Source organism: Bos indicus, chromosome 22 (genome assembly GCF_029378745.1).
Source record: "Bos indicus isolate NIAB-ARS_2022 breed Sahiwal x Tharparkar chromosome 22, NIAB-ARS_B.indTharparkar_mat_pri_1.0, whole genome shotgun sequence".
Classification (NCBI taxonomy): domain Eukaryota; kingdom Metazoa; phylum Chordata; class Mammalia; order Artiodactyla; family Bovidae; genus Bos; species Bos indicus.
Window position 1 is genome coordinate 17,459,175 of NC_091781.1, and position 17,977 is coordinate 17,477,151.

General features: G+C 50.0%; 1 protein-coding gene across 6 annotated transcripts in view; it reads left to right on the top strand.

Annotated features, from left to right (window-relative positions):
• SRGAP3 (SLIT-ROBO Rho GTPase activating protein 3) overlaps positions 1-10,424 on the top strand; it is a 246,082-nt gene extending 235,658 nt beyond the window's left edge. For 5 of the 6 annotated variants that reach the window (XM_070776281.1, XM_070776282.1, XM_070776283.1 and 2 more), the window contains 2 exons: positions 1,463-1,790; positions 5,430-10,424. In XM_070776281.1, coding sequence (XP_070632382.1) covers positions 1,463-1,790; positions 5,430-5,843 — 742 coding nt within the window. In that variant the 3' untranslated portion in view covers positions 5,844-10,424. The remainder of the gene's footprint in view (positions 1-1,462; positions 1,791-5,429) is intronic. The other variant, XM_070776286.1, reaches the window with a different exon arrangement.
• The last annotated feature ends 7,553 nt before the right edge of the window (positions 10,425-17,977 follow it).

Sequence of the window (17,977 nt, forward strand, 5' to 3'; positions counted from 1 at the left end):
GGTGGTTTAAAAAATAAATAAGGAAAAGAGGAGAAAAGAAAAGCTGGCAGTTTCTCACTGCTTTCTTAATCAGATTCTCAAAATGTCATAGTCTCTGTTTTTGGTGGAGAGGTCATGGGATCAACCCACACGCTAGGTGCTTGCAGACAGAGCCAGAGAAATCAGCTGCAATAGGAACCTAGGTTTACGAATTTATTTCAGCAGAAGTCCCAGTACCTCTCTTCAGCGAACTCTGTTCAGTTAGGGTGTAGATAATCAGCAGATAGAATCAGGGGAAGTGTATGGTTGGGGTAGGTGGATGATAGAGTTGAGGTCCCTTGACATCTAGGGGGGCCGTACCTTCTCCTGCCTCAATTTCCCTCTCCCTCTGTCCTTCCTTGTCTGCCTTCCTCATCTCCTTTCTCTCCCAGTACTCTTCCACTCCGACACCAATGCTTTGGTCCTGTTGGGGTGACCACAGGCAATGCTTAGCTTGGCTGGTGGCACAGGGTGAAAAGCACTGCTGACTGCATTGAGCTTGGTCCCTGTCACAACCCATCCCCGTAGTCCGTCCTTCCTCCCCACCCCCTCACCCCTCCTAGCCTTCCTCTCCTCACCAGTGCCTTCAGGTCTTTGCTGACCTCCCTAGGCTGGAGCAGAATCCCCAGTGGGTAGAACCGCTTCAGAGTGGTCTCCTACCCACTGAACCTCCCTTGAAGCTGGGTGAGGAATATTAGACCCATGTAATGGATAAATAAAGTGGGTCTGAAAGAAGTCGCTGGAAAGTCAGTGACAGAGACAAGACAAGAATCTGCCTTCCAGACAGATACTTTAGGCCCCTTTTCTCTCTGCCACACCCTCCCTGAAGGGTGAAAGGTATCCAAATGTGTAAAAGGCATTCCAGTGATACAGGTTTTTCTCTTAATGATTGGAAATGTTCAAGGTCTGGAAAGCCTCATGGAAAACAGCCCTTTGGGGGGATTGGGGGAGGGTGACAACACTGGGCCATGTTGAGTTCCCGGGGGGCCCTACTGTGCTTGCAGGGAGCTGGTGACTTGTGGTACAGTCAAGCCTCAATGCCTCAAACCAATCAGAAGCCCTCTGGAATCATGGAGACACCTAAACCGCTTAAAAACATATCATGAACCCAACTAACCATGAGCAAAGTGTTCCCAGGTTGCAATCCTCCTGGCCCTGACTTAACATATAGACGAGATTCGCTGTGTAATTAGCACCACTGACTGCAGCTTAGAAGCAGGAGGCCCGATTCCTTTGTGTGTGCAGGTTAAATCTGCTGGCCTGAGTTCTGTGCTCGGACGGTTCTTCACTGCAGAATCGCCACGTCCGGCTGAATGAGGCTTTACTATACCCACTCCCTAGACTAGTGTGTAGCATGTCTGGACTCTGGGGGATTGGCTGAGCCATGTGACACCGGCCAGGGTTGACCTCTGCCCCATGCCCCTGCCCCCTGGCTCCTTTGCAGAGTGCGGTTACGATCTGACGGAGCAGCCATCCCCAGGCGCCGAAGCGGGGGCGACACACACAGCCCGCCCCGGGGCCTGGGCCCCAGCATAGACACACCGCCCCGGGCCGCCGCCTGCCCCAGCAGCCCCCACAAAATCCCCCTCACCCGGGGAAGGATCGAGAGCCCCGAGAAGCGGAGGATGGCGACGTTCGGGAGCGCCGGCAGCATCAACTACCCCGACAAGAAGGCGCTCTCCGAAGGGCACAGCATGCGGTCGACGTGCGGCTCCACCAGGCACAGCAGCCTGGGGGACCACAAGTCCCTGGAGGCCGAGGCCCTGGCAGAAGTAAGGGCCAGCAGGAAGCAGGCGCACCAGCTGACACCCCCAGAGGGGTAGGGGTGGGCCCCTGCAGACTGGGGAGTCACTTCGCCCTTCACACCAGGTCAGGCTGAGCTAGGACACAGGATAGATAGTGAGCTGGCTTCCTGTCCTCCTGCTGGCCTCCCTCTTGGAGCGGAAGCTAGATGGGTGTAGCTCCTGGCTAGGGCTCCTGTAAAGACTCAAGGCCCCAGTGTCCAGGCTGGAGGTGGGATTCCCAGATAGGGGATGTGGTAGTGGCAGGTGTCTCCATAAGATGGCAAGATTGTGCTAGTCATGTTTTCATTTGTTCATCTTTTCATTCATTCCCTAATTCATTTGTTCATTTATATATTGGTGAATACTTATGGAGCATCTGTTGTGCTCAATCACTGGCTGGCACTGAGAAAATAATAATGACCTAAAGTGGACCCAGGTCCTGCCCACATGGAGCTTAGGGTTTAGAGAAGAGAAGGATGGCAACCACCAACACACACAGCTGTGAAAATGGCAAATAGGTCAGGAGTCTTGAAGGAGTGGAACTCTGTGTTCCGAGAGCCTAAAAGGTGCGGATTGCTTGAAGGCAGTGAGAGATGTCTCTGGGGAGGACAGTACCAATATCCAAAGGGTAGGCAGGACGAAATAGCTGAAGCTGGAAGCAGAAAATGTTCCATGGTCTTCCAAAGTGCTTAGAGTTTTATGTTTTGTTAGATAACTTCTTAAAAATTTGGATGAGAAACCTGTGTGATTTTTACATTTGCCAAAGAAAGCACAACAAATTCATTTAAGAAATTGTTACCAAACAGTTTGTTTGAATTGTTTAATGATTTGCATAACTACTTTCATGTGTTTTTGACAGTTTTATCATAGTTCAAGTTTCCACTTTTCTCCCTGGAATCTGGCTGGCAGCCCATTATGTATCCCCTTCCTAATGTTTTCTCCCTGTTAAGAAAAGAGGGACAATCAGAATCTTTGGGGCGGTGAGGATTCTATTGCGAAGAGCGGGGTTGGGGACCTTGAAACACCCATCCAAGGTGGGAAGGTCTCATTTAGGACAAAGTGAAAAGTTATCATTCCCTGCCCCCATGCCCCGCCACTGTCCACGCTTCCTGGCACCTCTCTGCAGCTCCACTTTGAGATCATGGCATCACGTCTCAGACTAACACCAGGCTTGTGCCTAAACACCTCAGCTGATCTTTTTCTGAGCTTGCTGTCTTTCTGGCTCACACTCTGCAAGGGTGGAGTGGTGGGGATGGTAGGGATGGTGATAGAGGGGCGATAATTATATTTTACTTCTTAGTTTTGCCTTTTGGCGCTGCTGGAGTAGAGCAGACTGAGCAGTGATATCAGTGGAGGACTTAATTTAAGCAGCCTGGGGCGTGGAAGGTGGCCATTTGTCTCTGCAGGGGTGGGAGGTAGCAAAAGTGGGGACGGGACTGCCTTCTCTCCTGTCATGCAGGACCCCACCTGCCCCCACCACCACTAATCCTTGTGGATAAAGGCACAAACAGTGTCTTCTAAAAGTAGACAGTGTTGTGGGCAAAGGATGAAGTATCCTGGCGAAGCATATATGCTAATATTGTGTTTGGTGTTAAGTTGCTTCAGTTGTGTCCCATTCTTTGCGACCCTATGGACTGTAGCCCTCCAGGCTCCCCTGTTCATGGGATTCTCCAGGCAAGAATACTGGAATCGGTTGCCATTTTCTTCTCCAGGGGATCTTCCTGACCCAGGGATTGAACCCGTATCACTTTACATCTCCTGCATTGGCAGGTGGGTTCTTTGCTGCTAGTGCCACCTGGGAAGCCCACAGGCTAATGTTGGCTGTTAGCCAGTGGTCTCTTCACAAAGCCAAATGATAGGCTGGGACGGATTGGAGCCTGGTATGGGGGCCCAGCAGGCAAGAGCCACCTGAGGACGGGGAGGAAAGAAGGGTGGGGAAGGGGCTAGCGGGGACACCTCCAGGCACCAGCCCTATCAGTCTAACCACACTTTGCATTTTTTTTTTCCCAGAGTTGCCCCAGGGCGGAAAAGCTAGTTAGTGTGTCTCAGTAGTGTGTGGAGCCAGTGGGGCCAGCATCTTCCATTACCGGCTCTAAGCACTGTCCCTCATTGTCCCCTTGGTGGCCCAGCTCAGCCTGAGCGGAGGCATCCCTGGGAAACCCCACAGGAGCCGAGGACCCTGGCTGGGGGAGAGCAGAGGTCACTGTCGGGCAGTTCACACACATCACCACGTCAGCTGTCTCCTCCATCTTCACTGCCAGTGGGGGGCTTTCAGCTCAGGGACCAGGTGTGGTGCAGAGTGACTGAGCCTTGCCCGAGGTTGCCCAGCGGCAGTGGTAAAGCAGTCTTTCTCCTCCCAACCCCGGGCTTTGTATCCTGGCCCAGAGCTCCGGGGGTTAAATGCTGCAGTCCAGCTCCAGTGCCCCTCCTGGAATGCTGAGCCCCAGGCCAACCCTCTGAGCTGTCAGAATCGCTTTGAGTGTCATTCAAAGTGCTCTAGTACTGATGAGCTCTTCAATGTCTCAGTATCCACAGGAACTGCAGAGGCAGATGAGGATTTTTGTTGCCTTTCAAATTTCTCATTTTTTTTCCAAAAAAAAAAAACATTATAATAGAAGAAAGTAACAGTCCCATCACCCTGGGGTGAGCATAGTGAATGTTCTAATATATAACCGCTGAACACTTTTCCTATGGACAAAGGAGAGATATTAACAGATTTGTTACTATTAATGCTTAGGTGCATGAACTCTGGAGTCAGACTGCTATGCTGGTAAGTAGTTGTGTGACCTTGGACAAGTTAACCAGTCTGAGTTTCCAGTTTCTTATGTGTGAAGTGAGCATAATGGTAGTTCCTGTAAGTATGGATAAGTATGAGGATTAAATGAATTATTAGGGAGGGGACTTACACTGGCGTTCTGTGTTACTTCCATATTATTTGGGAAGTACTATGTATCAGGTGCCATGCCATGCTCTTCAAAGGGACCATATCATTTGGGGCTTTCCTAGTAGCTCAGATGGTAAAGAATCCGTCTGCAGTACTGGAGATCTGGGTTCAATCCCGGGGTCAGGAAGATGCCCTGGAGAAGGGAATGGTTACCTGCTCCAGTATTCTTGCCTAGAGACTCCCATGGACAGAGGAGCCTAGCGGGCTACAGCCCATGGGGCTGCAAAGAGTCGAACACAACTGAGTGACTTAACACTTTCAACTTTCAACACTATGTACCAGGTGCCATGCCATGCTCTTCAAAGGGGCCATATCATTTCATACTCATCAACTCCCTGAGTTCAGTATTATACTTAACCTACAAATGAGAATTCTGAGACTGAGAGAGGTAAGGTGACTTGCCCAGGGTCACACAACAAGGAAGCTGCAGAGTCAGGATTTGAACACGTCTGTCTGACTGTGGAGCCTGCCTCTGTGAGATCTACAATGCTCATATTGAAATTGAAAGGGAAAATGCTCATTTTCCCTTATGGTTATAAGACACCCTGGGACTGATTCTCCTGCCCAGCCAGTGAGATTTGTGGGGAAGCCTCCCTAAGGAACCCGCAAGTTGGTCAGCGCCCTGGAAGGGTTAGTCCCCAGGCTTCCAGCTCTGTGCCAACCAGAGCTCTCTTTGTCCCCAGGACATTGAGAAGACCATGAGTACGGCTCTGCACGAGCTTCGAGAGCTGGAGAGGCAGAACACGGTCAAGCAGGCGCCAGATGTGGTGCTGGACACCCTGGAGCCCCTGAAGAACCCGCCAGGCCCCATCAGCTCGGAACCGGCCAGTCCCCTGCACACCATAGTTATCCGCGACCCCGACGCCGCCATGCGCCGCAGCAGCAGCAGCTCCACCGAGATGATGACCACCTTCAAGCCAGCCCTGTCCGCCCGCTTGGCCGGCGCCCAGCTGCGCCCGCCCCCCATGCGGCCGGTGCGACCCGTGGTCCAGCATCGGTCCAGCAGCAGCAGCAGCTCGGGAGTAGGCAGCCCAGCCGTGACGCCCACCGAGAAGATGTTCCCCAACAGCTCGGCTGACAAGTCGGGCACCATGTGACCTGCGGGATGGCGGGCACCGCCCTGGCCCGCTGCGGCCCGCCGTGGCCAAGGGTGGCCTCAGTGACTTCCGCGTCCTCCCAGGGCTCCTGGCTTTGTCGGGCAGGGACCAGAAGGTCAGCCTGGGAGCAGGTCTGTGCGGAGCTGAGTCCCAGGTCGAGCCGCAGCGCGCCTTCAGTCACATGGACCCGCCCGCTTCCCTCCCGCGTACACACAGACACCCGAGCAAGCGGTGAGGAGCGGTACCCCGGCTGGAGCGATTCCCGAGATCACGGCCCGTGTTAAATGGCTTCGCCCACTTATCGTCACTGGAAAATTCTCCTCTCGACATTCTCTCTACATGCATATATACGTGTATATGTATGCGTGCGCATATGTACACGTATGTATGAATGTATGTGTCTGTAGGTGTGTGTATATATATATATATTTATGCATCTATATACATATACTAGATCTGGACACACATACAAAATGTATATAGGATCTCCTTTTTCTTTTTATGAAACTTAGATTTACCTCAGACCCATGCCACCAAACATCTCCCGCTGAGTTATTTGGTGGGATTTGCAGGGACTTTTCTGGGAGAATTTAAAGGCCCACAGTAACTGCGAATGAAGCAATATACCACTAACCTGCAGAAAAACAAAACCAGTCTCCCACTGTCTCCAGAAGTCGTGGCCTTCCAGAACAGTCTGCCCCTAAAGGAAGTGTGGGGCAGGCGGCACCCTGGGCAGGCTGCTCCCACTGGTGGGGACCACTTCACAGAGCCCCCTCCCCATCCACGCCCCAGAGACCCTGCCTTTCCACCCGGAGGCCAAGACCAATTGCACCCTCAAAAGCATGGAGGACGTTGGCAAGAAGAGCCCTGACCTCAGCGGCCTGTGTTCGTTAGTAGAAGAGGGGATGGTGAGAGCCTGAGCCCCATCGTAGCACAGTATTATGTGTGGTTGGGAAAAAGGAAAAAAACAAAAAAACCAAACACAGTGGTGTGGAACACTTCAAAACCTAGAAACGCTGTAGGAACAATTCTGTGGTAACTATAGAGGTTTAACTTATACCATTTTCAAAATATTTAATTTTTTCTTTTCCTCTTTCTACTAATTATACTGTGTCAGATTCTGGAACTAAACAGGCAAGGAGAGTTTGAGTCCCATCGTTTTTTAATTTGAAATCAGGCCGTGATGCGCTCTGGCTGTTGGCCTTTTGCATGAAGCACACAGGGCTGTAAGTACGCAGCTCAGACCAGGCCTGGGGAGGGAGTCCTTGTCACCTGCCATCCAAGAGAATGCTTCGGTGGAGTTTATGCAGTGAAATAGCTGCCTCCTCCCCCTTCCCTTCCCTTTCACCCACCTCCTCCAGCGCATTTAACAAAATTGAAAATATGGGGAAAGAATTGGGTGGGGGGGGGCGTGTCACCTCATTGAGCCTCAGTTTCCTGCTCCATAAAATGTGAGCAAGCAAACCGTGCAACCTAGGAAGCACTGTACCAACACGACTGCTCTTTTCATGGTCATCAGTAAGGTGAAAACCACCTAGCACCTTCCTTTTGAAACCTCCTAATGGCATTTGAGAAGTAGGCAGTGGAATTTTCCTACCAGCTTCATAAGAGTCATGAAGCACAATCCTGCAGATAAGTCACCTCTTGACATTCCATCATTACCATGTCAGCCCATTGGATTAAGTTTTGCCCTCTCCTCTGGTCCCCAGAGAGGGAGTCATATGAAGCCACATTTACCTGGGTGTGTAGGGATGGTGAGCCACACTGCCTTGCCTGAAGAACTGGCCTTGAGAGTAGGGAGGAATAAGGACTCAAAAAAAGAATGCCAGGGAGAGGCTAGTGACAAATTCGACCTTCTTTGTTTTGCCTAGAGTTGGAAATGAAAGAGCCTCAGACCGAGCTAGGAGCCCTCTACTACTTAGCATATAAAGCAATCCCCCCTCCCCCCACTGCATTACAGTTTAGGGAAGGAAACAAGGCCTTAGGATGGCTACGACTTGCCCAAGATTTAATAGATGGCTGAGGGTGCGGCTGGGTCTGGCTCCTAAAGCCATTTATTTGCAAGGATTCTGTGATGTCCAGCCAGGACAAGAGACTTCTCATTTCTACCCCAGAGAGACTCCCAGACCTTAAATACAGTGGCTTCCTGTGCAAAGTATCACATTCTCTGCCATGACTACCAGATGAAACATGAAAATTTGAGTTGACAGATCTGTTGCCTGATATACATAACACCAGTCAGGTCATGTGGGTTTTCCTCTGAATTGACTGACTTACTGAATTTAGGCCTGCCTTTCACCGAATTACCTACCTGAAGGACAGGGCTGTTTTCTTTAAGCACCTGTTTTTCCATTGGGAAATGGCCGATGAGCTCACATTTAGGCAAACTCACACCCCACTCATCCAGCTCCAAATCTGAGCCTTGACGCAGAACCAAATGGAAAAATATTGCCCCCCCCCCCCCATCTGGCTCTCTGCATGTCTCAGGCCCCCTCCACACGCACCCAGGCCCGCCCACGGTCATGAGCATTGGCATTCTCTTCTGACTCCTGCCTGTGTTAGTCCACTATATATTGCTGTATTTGCTTAAATGCTGGAAAGTAACTGTTAAAATGTGAAACTGTAATTTTTTAAAAGGCTACAATGAAATTATAGCCAATGCCACTCACCAAATCTTTGCACCTAGTAGATAGATCAATGTAAAAAAAACAAATACCAGAAACCTAACTGTACAGTGAGTGTGGGGGGAATGTAGTAACCTAGTTAGTAGTCCTCAGTATAACCAATTGTACAAGGGGAAGTGGTGTTTACCTACCTGTCCATCACCATTACTGGAAGCTGTACTGATCAGTTCATTGATAACGGGCAATTTTTTTTTGTTTTTTGTTTTTGTTTTGCTCTTCACAGAATGATTTCTTAACCTTCAATTTACCCTGAGGTCAAGCCTTTTGTCTTTCTGTGTTACCGGTGTTCAGTCTCTTTTAGGAATGAACCAGCAAGATGTTCATTTAAAACTGACCAAAGAACAAATTCATTCCTGGTCTAGTTTCCTGGGCCTGGGGCCCAGCCTCTGGCCGCTAAGGACCTTTCTTGGATAAAATTGAGAACGAGCCGTGCTTCCTACCCCACACCCCCTCTCTCCCTTTAGTCCCCTTTCCTCTTAAAGAGCTGCTCTGAACTGTGGGATTCTGTGAAAAATTCTTGCCTTTCCTTGTTTTCAGTGCTAACGATTTCTCACCTTGAAGCGCCTTTTGAACCCCGGACAGAGCGCACAACTGGAGGGAATTGTCAGCTTGGGAATTAGACTTGGGGTGGGGGTGGGGGGTCTTTTCTCTGAGGTCACTGGGCCCTCAGGGGCAGGAGAGCAATGGATTCCCACCAGGTTCCTATCCCATGAAGAAATCTGAGTGGGAAGAGACGCAGGGAAGTGGAGCCATCCCTCGGCTGCCGGCCGGAACCAGCAGCTCAGTGATCTGCCTTATAAACACTCCCCAACTGGTTGGTGGTACCCATGTGGGGCCAGTGCGGGGAAGGGCCTGGCGCGGGGCTTGCTTCCCTTTTGGAGGCCCTCAGAGTGCCTTGTCGGGGGGGTTCTTTCTTTCTCATTCAGGAGGCATGGATGCAGAGGACTTCCTGGGTCCTGGTCGTTACCTGGCGCTCAGTGCATGGACTTGGCTGTTGGAAAACCACGAAGACTAACGTAATGGTTCTTCCTCTTAGTCTCTCTGTCCCTGACTTTTCACACTAGAGCAAATGCCTCACCCTCCCGAGAAACCCAGAAAGAAGATATGGCTGGCTCACGACTATGTGGGGAGGGAAAGCTGCTGGGTTCAGGGAGGAGGGGTCGGGAGGAAAAGCTAGGAAGGGGTGAGCCGAGGTGTTGCTGAGATGATTTTCTGCTGTGCAGAGCTAGTGCTGATGTCTCATGTCAACTTCCCTGGTTCTCTGGGGTCCCCGCTCCTCTGAGCAGCTGCGTAGAGAATTCCCCACATATCCAAAGCTGCTGGGGGAGCTGGGGGCGGGCGAGGGACTTTGCTGCCAGGTCGGGGTCCTCCTTGCCTCCCCGAAGTTGATCAAGTTGATCTGCCAGCGTCCTGGTCCTGCCGTCTCATCCTTTGGGACTGCTCCTTGCTGATGCCTCCTCTCCGTGTGAACTGCCCGAGGCAAACGACGACCTTGAACCAGAACGGCCAGGGTGCACTTTACTTTCCTTGGAAGGAAGTAGCTTCTGGCCAGGGTTTCTGCTCAGGCTCTAGTCCCCGGCAGTGTGACTGTTTACACGGTTTGGCAATAGGTTCAGTTCTGATTGCTTCAGAGTGGCTGGTCTATTTAGTTTCCTTTGGTTTCCTTCCTCCCCAAACTGTCAGGAAAATCAAACTGAAACCACCCTAGGAAATTGCTGGTTGCCTCTCCCCATGTGGTGATAAGTGTTTCCCTCTCCCGGACATCGTTTCTCTCCCTTACAACCCAGCGCCCGTGCCGTAGAGTGTCTGACTGGATCCTCTGTTGCGTATTCTCATGGTGCCTGCTGGTTTGATGTGGAGCTACCCTGTGAAATAAAACAGCTTAACTTTTCCCAAATGTGCTCCGGTGGCTTTTTGGAAGGGTGAGGTGGCCTGTCGGGGATGGGGAGGGGGCAGGTGTTCCTACCCTCCAGTTCTTGGTCCATGTGCTTCCAACCAGGAAGCATCCCTGAAGTATTCCTTAGCTCAGACCCAACAGGGTGAAGGCCAAGGTCCAAGGAAGGCTGCGTCCTCTGCGGAGCTAACTGGAAGAGGTAAGTGAGGGGTGCCTGCTGGGAACTGTGAGAGCAGAGGCAAGTAGGAGAGGGAGCTGCCATCTGCAGAGAAGCCTTCCAGAGTTTATGACAAATCACCAGAGGCCACAGGATACTACTTCCAGTGTGACAGCATATGTGTCTACACACGTGATACAGCCCTGGACTTTTTTATGTGTGTGTGAAGTGTCCGTTGATCACTTACATCTGCCCCGTGCACGTGTGCTAAGTTGCTTCAGTCGTGTCTGACTCTTTGTAACCCTATGGACTGTAGACCCCCAGGCTCCTCTGTCCATTGGTTTCTCTAGGCAAGAATACTGGAGTTGGTTGCCATGGCCTCCTCCAGGGGATCTTCCTGACCCAGGGATCAAAACTGTGTCTCTTAGTCTCCTGTACTGGCAGGCTTGTTTTTTTACCACTAGGGTCACCTGGGAAGCTATTTCTTCCCCAGGCACTAGGTTAAGCCTTTATGTGCATTTTCTCATCAAATTCTCAAAACCGCTCTTGAAGGTAAGTAACTGGCTTCCCTGGTGGCTCAGCAGTAAAGAATCTGCCTATAATGCAGGAGATGCAGGAGACAAGGGTTCGATCCCTGGTTCAGAAAGATACTGTGGAGAAGGAAACGGCAACCCACTCTAGTATTCTTGCTTGGGAAATCCTATGGACAGACAAACCTGGAGGGCTACAGTCCATAGGGTTGCAAAGAGTTGGACACAATTTAGCGACTAAACAACAAATCCTTCTTAAACCCCATTCTGCAGAAGAGAAACGGAGGCTCTGAGAGACTAAACAACTTGTCCAAGGTCAGGCTAGGAAGTGAAGGAGCCCTCATCTAAGCCTAGTCCATCTAACCCTGCAACCTTATACGTTCATTGTCCTGCCTTCCCTGGAGCAAGTTCATCACAGCAGGGTTAGCAGCAGGCTCCCATGATTAAGGTAGCTCTCTGTGGGCAGAAGTCCAGGAAGACCTCAGGGCCTTGCCTTTCCCATGAGCCCTCTGACTGATCTTGACTTTGAAGAGAACAAGATCTTCTGCTAGCCTCAGGGAGTCCATCAGTAACCCCATAGCTACTCAATGCTCCGTGGCGGCCTCTAGCTAATTCCAGGCTCTGACAGGTTGAAACCTGCTGAGGGGCTGGATTTGGGGTGCATTCTGTAATCTATTTACTGGCTCAGAGCAACCATGCTCACTTGAGAACCCCACAGCAGAATCCTCTCGTTCATTCAACAAGGATGTGGGAAGCACCTTTGTGTGAGCCTTGCCCCAAGCTGGCTGCTGGGGAAACAGATGAATGAGACCCAGTTCCTACCCTAAGGTTGCTCACGGTCTAATTGCACAAGACGATCACTCCAGAATCCTGAAATTAACTTTGGCTCCTCATGACAGTGTTCAAAATGACGGCATCTCTGACCCACAGAGGCACAAAGAAAAGGCATGTTTTAGCTGCCTGATGGCTTTGCCAGCCACAAAGCAGCCCTTTACTGGACTGCTTACTTCAGGGCATATCTGTTTAGGATTCTGTGAATGACAGACTATCGAACCCAAACAGCCTTAAGGAAAGAGAATTTATTGGCCCATACTGCTGGGAACTCCAGGCTAGGACAAGGTCCAGGCACAGATGTTCGGAGCATGGTGCTGTCTCCTAGCCATAGTCCCTTCCTCTCAGGTGGGCTTTGCTGAGCTCTGCCTGTTAGCTCGGAGAAGGCAATGGCACCCCACTCCAGTACTTTTGCCTAGAAAATCCCATGGACAGAGGAGCCTGCTAGGCTGAAGTCCATGGGGTCGCTAGAGTTGGACACGACTGAGTGACTTCACTTTTACTTTTCACTTTCATGCACTGGACAAGGAAATGGCAACCCACCCCAGTGTTCTTTCCTGGAGAATCCCAGGGACGGGGGAGCCTGGTGGGCTGCCGTCTATGGGGTCGCACAGAGTCGGACACGACTGAAGCGACTTAGCAGCAGTAGCAGCAGCAGCTTGTTAGCTTAAACAGAGTCCAGGGACTCTCTGATATCTCGATTGCCCGATGGCTACAGAAGCTCCCCCTGCCTGCACCTCCTTGTCTTCAACACAAGGAAAGCCTTACGTTTAATTCGCCTTAGTCAGAATTACCCTGCAGGTCATCCCTGAAGCAGCTAGAGGTAAGCAAGCCCCAATGTCCAGGGCGTGTCAACCCCACCCACACTTTCTATCAGGAGATCCTGGGGGTTGTCCTCATACTCTAAACCGTGGTAAATAAAAAATGGTCACCAAGTTGTAGGGTGATTAGTTACGCAGCAATAGCTAACTGATAATGCTCACGTAGATACATTCCAACTTTGCGTTTATGCCTGGACTCCTCCAGGTTAACTTAATAAAGCTAATACTCATCGATCATATGCTGGATGTTCTTCCCAGGACACAGTGCAGAATACTTCACATACTCTACCTCCCTGAACACTTAAGACCACCCACAGGGGTCATTTCTGTTAGCATCTCTATTTGACACATGAGGAGGGTGACATGCAGGGGCTTTAAGTCCAGGATTCCATATCTGCTCTGCTCCACTGACCCCCCATCTCTAGGTAAACGCTTTGCCTTCCCACAGCACCCACAGCCTAAGAAGAGTACAGACATTCCCATGCACGTGAATGAGGACTCTAAGGCCAGATCGCCTGGCCCTCCCCTCCTTACCAGCCAAGAAGCCTCAGGAAAGTTCTCTACAGTCCTGCCCCTCAGTTTCATCACCTCTAAAGCAGGGACAGTACCAGTACCCACTGCGGAGGCTTGTTGTGAGAAGTAGGTAAGTTAGTACATAAGATGTGCTTGGGACAGTGCCTGGCACAGAGAAAACTCTCAATACATGTAGCTGCTATAAAGATGACCTTTCCTTCTGGAGAGTCCTAATTCCAGTGCCCCAGGCCCAAAGCCAAATTTGTCCTTCTCCACAATGGGCCTTGGGCCTTTGTGTAAGCTGACTGACTGCTTCTAGTGCACAGCCCCAAATGAGAACATACATGTTTATAAATCATCTGTACTGAGCACTTACTGTGTGCCACGCACCATTCTAAGCAACTCACATGGACGATCTCATTCTCCTCCCACAGAGAAACTATAGGGTATTAACTATTATTGAGCCCCATCAGGTTCAGAGAAGTAGTTACTTTCTGCAGAGCACAGAGTCAATAAATGGTAAACTTGAGTACCCGAGGAAGACGCCAACTCACAACAACAGAGGTGGCTGGCTACCGCCTGGACCCCCATCCAGGCCCCCATATAAACGATCTTGTTTCCAATATGCCCAGCCTAGGTATCCACTTCAGCAATGTCAAACACATAGACACCCATGTCCGTACCAACCCTTCGAGACTCCTGGTGGCCCCCAGATACACAGACACGACTTAGACAAGGGGCTGCAGGATGGCAGGATCAGGGCTGAATGTGACGCTTGACGCTTAGAGGCCCAGCACAGGCCCCTTAGTGGACGCTCGATTAAATACAAGGATCATAAATACATGTGGAATGCATGGGGTGATTTCTCCTCTGCATCTCCTTCTCAAAGCTGGGGCCCACATCCAGCCCAATACCCTACTGCCATCATGTGGCCATTTGTAAAATAGCAGGTGGGATCCATGGTCTCTGATTTAAGGCTATTGGTCAGAGCCCTGGTGATGATCACTTGAGCTTCTGATTGGCATCTGAAGGGAGGGAGTCTTGGGAGAACTGAATCCGCAGGATCTGACATCATCTCTGGGTAGACAGTGCCGGAACTCTGTCTACTTGTAGGACACTCCACAGGGGTTGTAGAGGATTGCTTATTGTGAGGAAAAACCACACATTTGGTGACCAGAAGTGTACAAAGTGAAGTGTCATATGTGTCTAGTGAAGGAAACTCAGGGGAAGAGAGACGCAGTAGGGAGCAGTTGGGTGTTCCCTAAATCGTTCATCTAATTCAGTCTTGTAACTTGAGAGCTAGGTTTCAATTTTTGATTAGGTTCAGTTTCACCCTTTCCATGTAGCAACGCTTCCTGGAAGGTGTGTTCTCCACATCATGTCACATCAAGGGCTCTGTGCTCTTTGGTTCCCCATTTCAGGATTGTTGAGGTGGGTTGGTAGGTTCAGGTGGGTTCACTCTCAGCCCGTCACCGTGGCCTGATCATTTGGAACCTAAGTATCCCACCCACCAAGAACCCCAATGGTCTTACAACGATTTTATAATTTTATTTCTTCTGTATTGATCAACTAGAATTCTCATCAACAAAGGCTAGTATTTGCTTAAAATACAGTTCATTCTGGAAGAGAAGAATAAATGCTTAATTCTTTCTCCTTATTTATCAACTTTAAGAGTAAGAAACCAGTACAATCCCTACCTCCATTGGTAGAAAATGAGGACTTTCTTTGTTTCTGCTGAGACTCATTATAAATTCCTGGATTTTACTCAATGCATTCCAGTGAGTTACAGTCAATATTCTTTCTGTGGCTTACGTCAGCAGGGGCAGCTTTAAGCTGGCTCCATTCATTTTGGGTAACTTCCTCATTTGGGCACAATAAGATTTCCCCGGGCTCCTCTTGCACTTACTCTGCCCCAGGTCTAAAATGAGCCACGTTTCCAAGAAGCCCTGATTCCTCTTCATGGGGACAGTATTTAGGGACCCCCAACCTGGGCACTAGTCAATGGTGGGGCTGAGACATGAACTCAGGCAGTCTGACTTCAGAGCCAGTATTGTTAACGCTCTGCTCTCTGGTTAACAATGGGTATTAATGATAATAATAATCATATTTATTACTATTACTTGTACTGCCATAACCAGCCACTCACTATGTGTCAGACACCTTAGAAGGTGCCTCCCAACATTTAAAAAACAAAATTATTCTAAAAGCCCTTGGACACAGGCATTGTATTCTTATCTTACAAAAGAGGGAACTGAAGCTCTGAAAGGTAAGTGACTCATCCAAGATCACCTGGTCAGTGGCAGAGCGTGGATGAAAACTGAGGTCTGCGTGACTCTGAATCTTATTCCTTTAGTCAACAGAGAATTCTGTCCTGAGTGATTCCCACCCTGCCTCCTTCCAGTGGTCCCTAGCTCTGCTGTGGGACTGTCTGTGTCCCAGAGTCCCCGGGCCAGGTGATCCACACATCCTCATTCGAGGCATGGCAAGGATCGTGGAGGAAGAATGGGGGACAGAGAGGAGTGTGATGAAGAGAGACCCCAAAAAGGAAGGTGCAGGGAGGGCCAAGACCTCTCAAGATATAACCAGACCAGGCCCTGTATTTAGCTGGAAGATATTCCCCTGATTAAGGTTCTCAGATTTGGGAAATAAAACTATAAGATGCTCAGTTAAATTTGAATTTCAGGTACACAGTGAATAATTTTTTAGTCTAAGTATGTCACATGCCATGTTTAGGATCTACTTATATTTAAAAGGGCTCCCCTGACCTGATAGCTCAGTTGGTAAAGAACCTGCCTGCAATGCAGGAGACCTCGGTTCAATTCCTGGGTCGGGAAGATCTGCTGCAGAAGGGATAGGTTACCCACCCCAGTATTCTTGGGCTTCCCTGTGGCTTGGCTGGTAAAGAATCCACCTGCAATGTGGGAGACCTGGGTTTGATCCCTGGGTTGGGAAGATCTCCTGGAAAAGGGAAAGGCTACCCACTCCAGTATTCTGGCCTAGAGAATTCCATGGACTGTATAGTCCACAGGGTCGCAAAGAGTCCGACACGACAGAGCCACTTTCACTTTCTCTACTTAATCTGGCAGCCCTGTCCTGGATCCTCACAATAGGAGAGTCTACTGAGCACTGACTTGAGTTTTTTGTACAGAACATTTTGTTTTTACTTCTGAATAAGGAAGTACAATCTCTTTATTGATCTAACAGAAGGAGAATGTCTGTGGAACCAGCAGTTTGTTATAGGAGATTGACTCCTACAGGTGGATAAATATTATGGGGGGAGGGAAGACAGATGCTTTTTTTTTTTCTGAGCTCAAAGTGGCTTTCAGAACCTGCTTGTGCCCTCATGTGGACTTTCCTTCCCTGGGCTCAGAGGTGGGCTTGAGCTGGTGCTGTTGAAGAGGGTGGGAAGGGAACTGCTCAGCCAGGGAGGAGATTTATGGGAATGTGGGCTTATTCCGGTGATTCACTCAGTCATTCAGTCTCACCAAGCAGCTGGTGACAGGAACTCAGAGATGAATGGCATTGGGTGCCGCCCTGGAGGCTCTTCAGAGCTGTGCGGTGGATTTGGACCCCAGGGTTCAACAAGTGATGCCTGCTTTTAAATCTGTCTTGATAGTTGAATGAAGAGTCTGACTCTTTGCGACCCCATGGACTGTAGCCTGCCAGGCTCCTCTGTCCAGGGGATTCTCCAGGCAAGAATACTGGAGTGGGTAGCCATTCCCTTCTCCAGAGGATCTTCCCCACCCAGGGATTGAAGCTGGGCCTCCAGGATGGCAGGCACTTTCTTTACCATCTGAGCCACCAGGGAAGCCCAGTTGAATGGGAAACGTGCATTTCTTTCTCTGTCTTCTCTCTCCCCTTCCTTCCCCATTCCTTTCTCTTTTCTCATCTCCTCTCTATCCTTTTCTCACCTGCTCAGCACTTTGCTACCTTAAACTGTGTAACCAACTAGTCCCTGCTGCTGCTGCTGCTAAGTCGCTTCAGTTGTGTCCGACTCTATGTGACCCCATAGACGGCAGCCCACCAGGCTCCCTCGTCCCTGGGATTCTCCAGGCAAGAACACTGGAGTGGGTTGCCATTTCCTTCTCCAATGCATGAAAGTGAAAAGTTAAAGTGAAGTCGCTCAGTTGTGTCTGACTCTTCTAGACCCCATGGACTGCAGCCTACCAGGCTCCTCTGTCCATGGGATTTTCCAGACAAGAGTACTGGAGTGGGGTGCCATTGCCTTCTCCACCAACTAGTCCCATAAAGGAACAATTACTGGTGCACTCAGACTTGGGATCTGCTCTTGGTCTCATTTTCTTTATCTTGCCAAGCCTATCCTCTCTCCCTGCATCTAGAACTAGGCAGTGCATCCAAAGAAGCCTGGATCCAATGTATCCAGTGCATCCTCGAGTTCATTTACATTCCCTTTTCTGATTGGCTGACACAAACCCACTGCACCCCCTAACCTGCCACTCTCCACCTTCCTTTTGGAGCCCCACTAGGTCCAGCATCCTGGGTTTCTTAGATCTCTGCCCTGAGGCCTTGTCTGCTCAGTTATTCCTCCATAAAGTGTCAATGGGTGATCCCTTCTGCTTTAGTACTAAAAGATCTAGATTCAAGGCTGGACTTTGCTGCTGATGAGCTGTGTGATCTTGAATGAGTCCTTTTGTCTCTCTGAGGCTCAGTTCCTATATCTATAAAAGGGGAATAATTCTCATG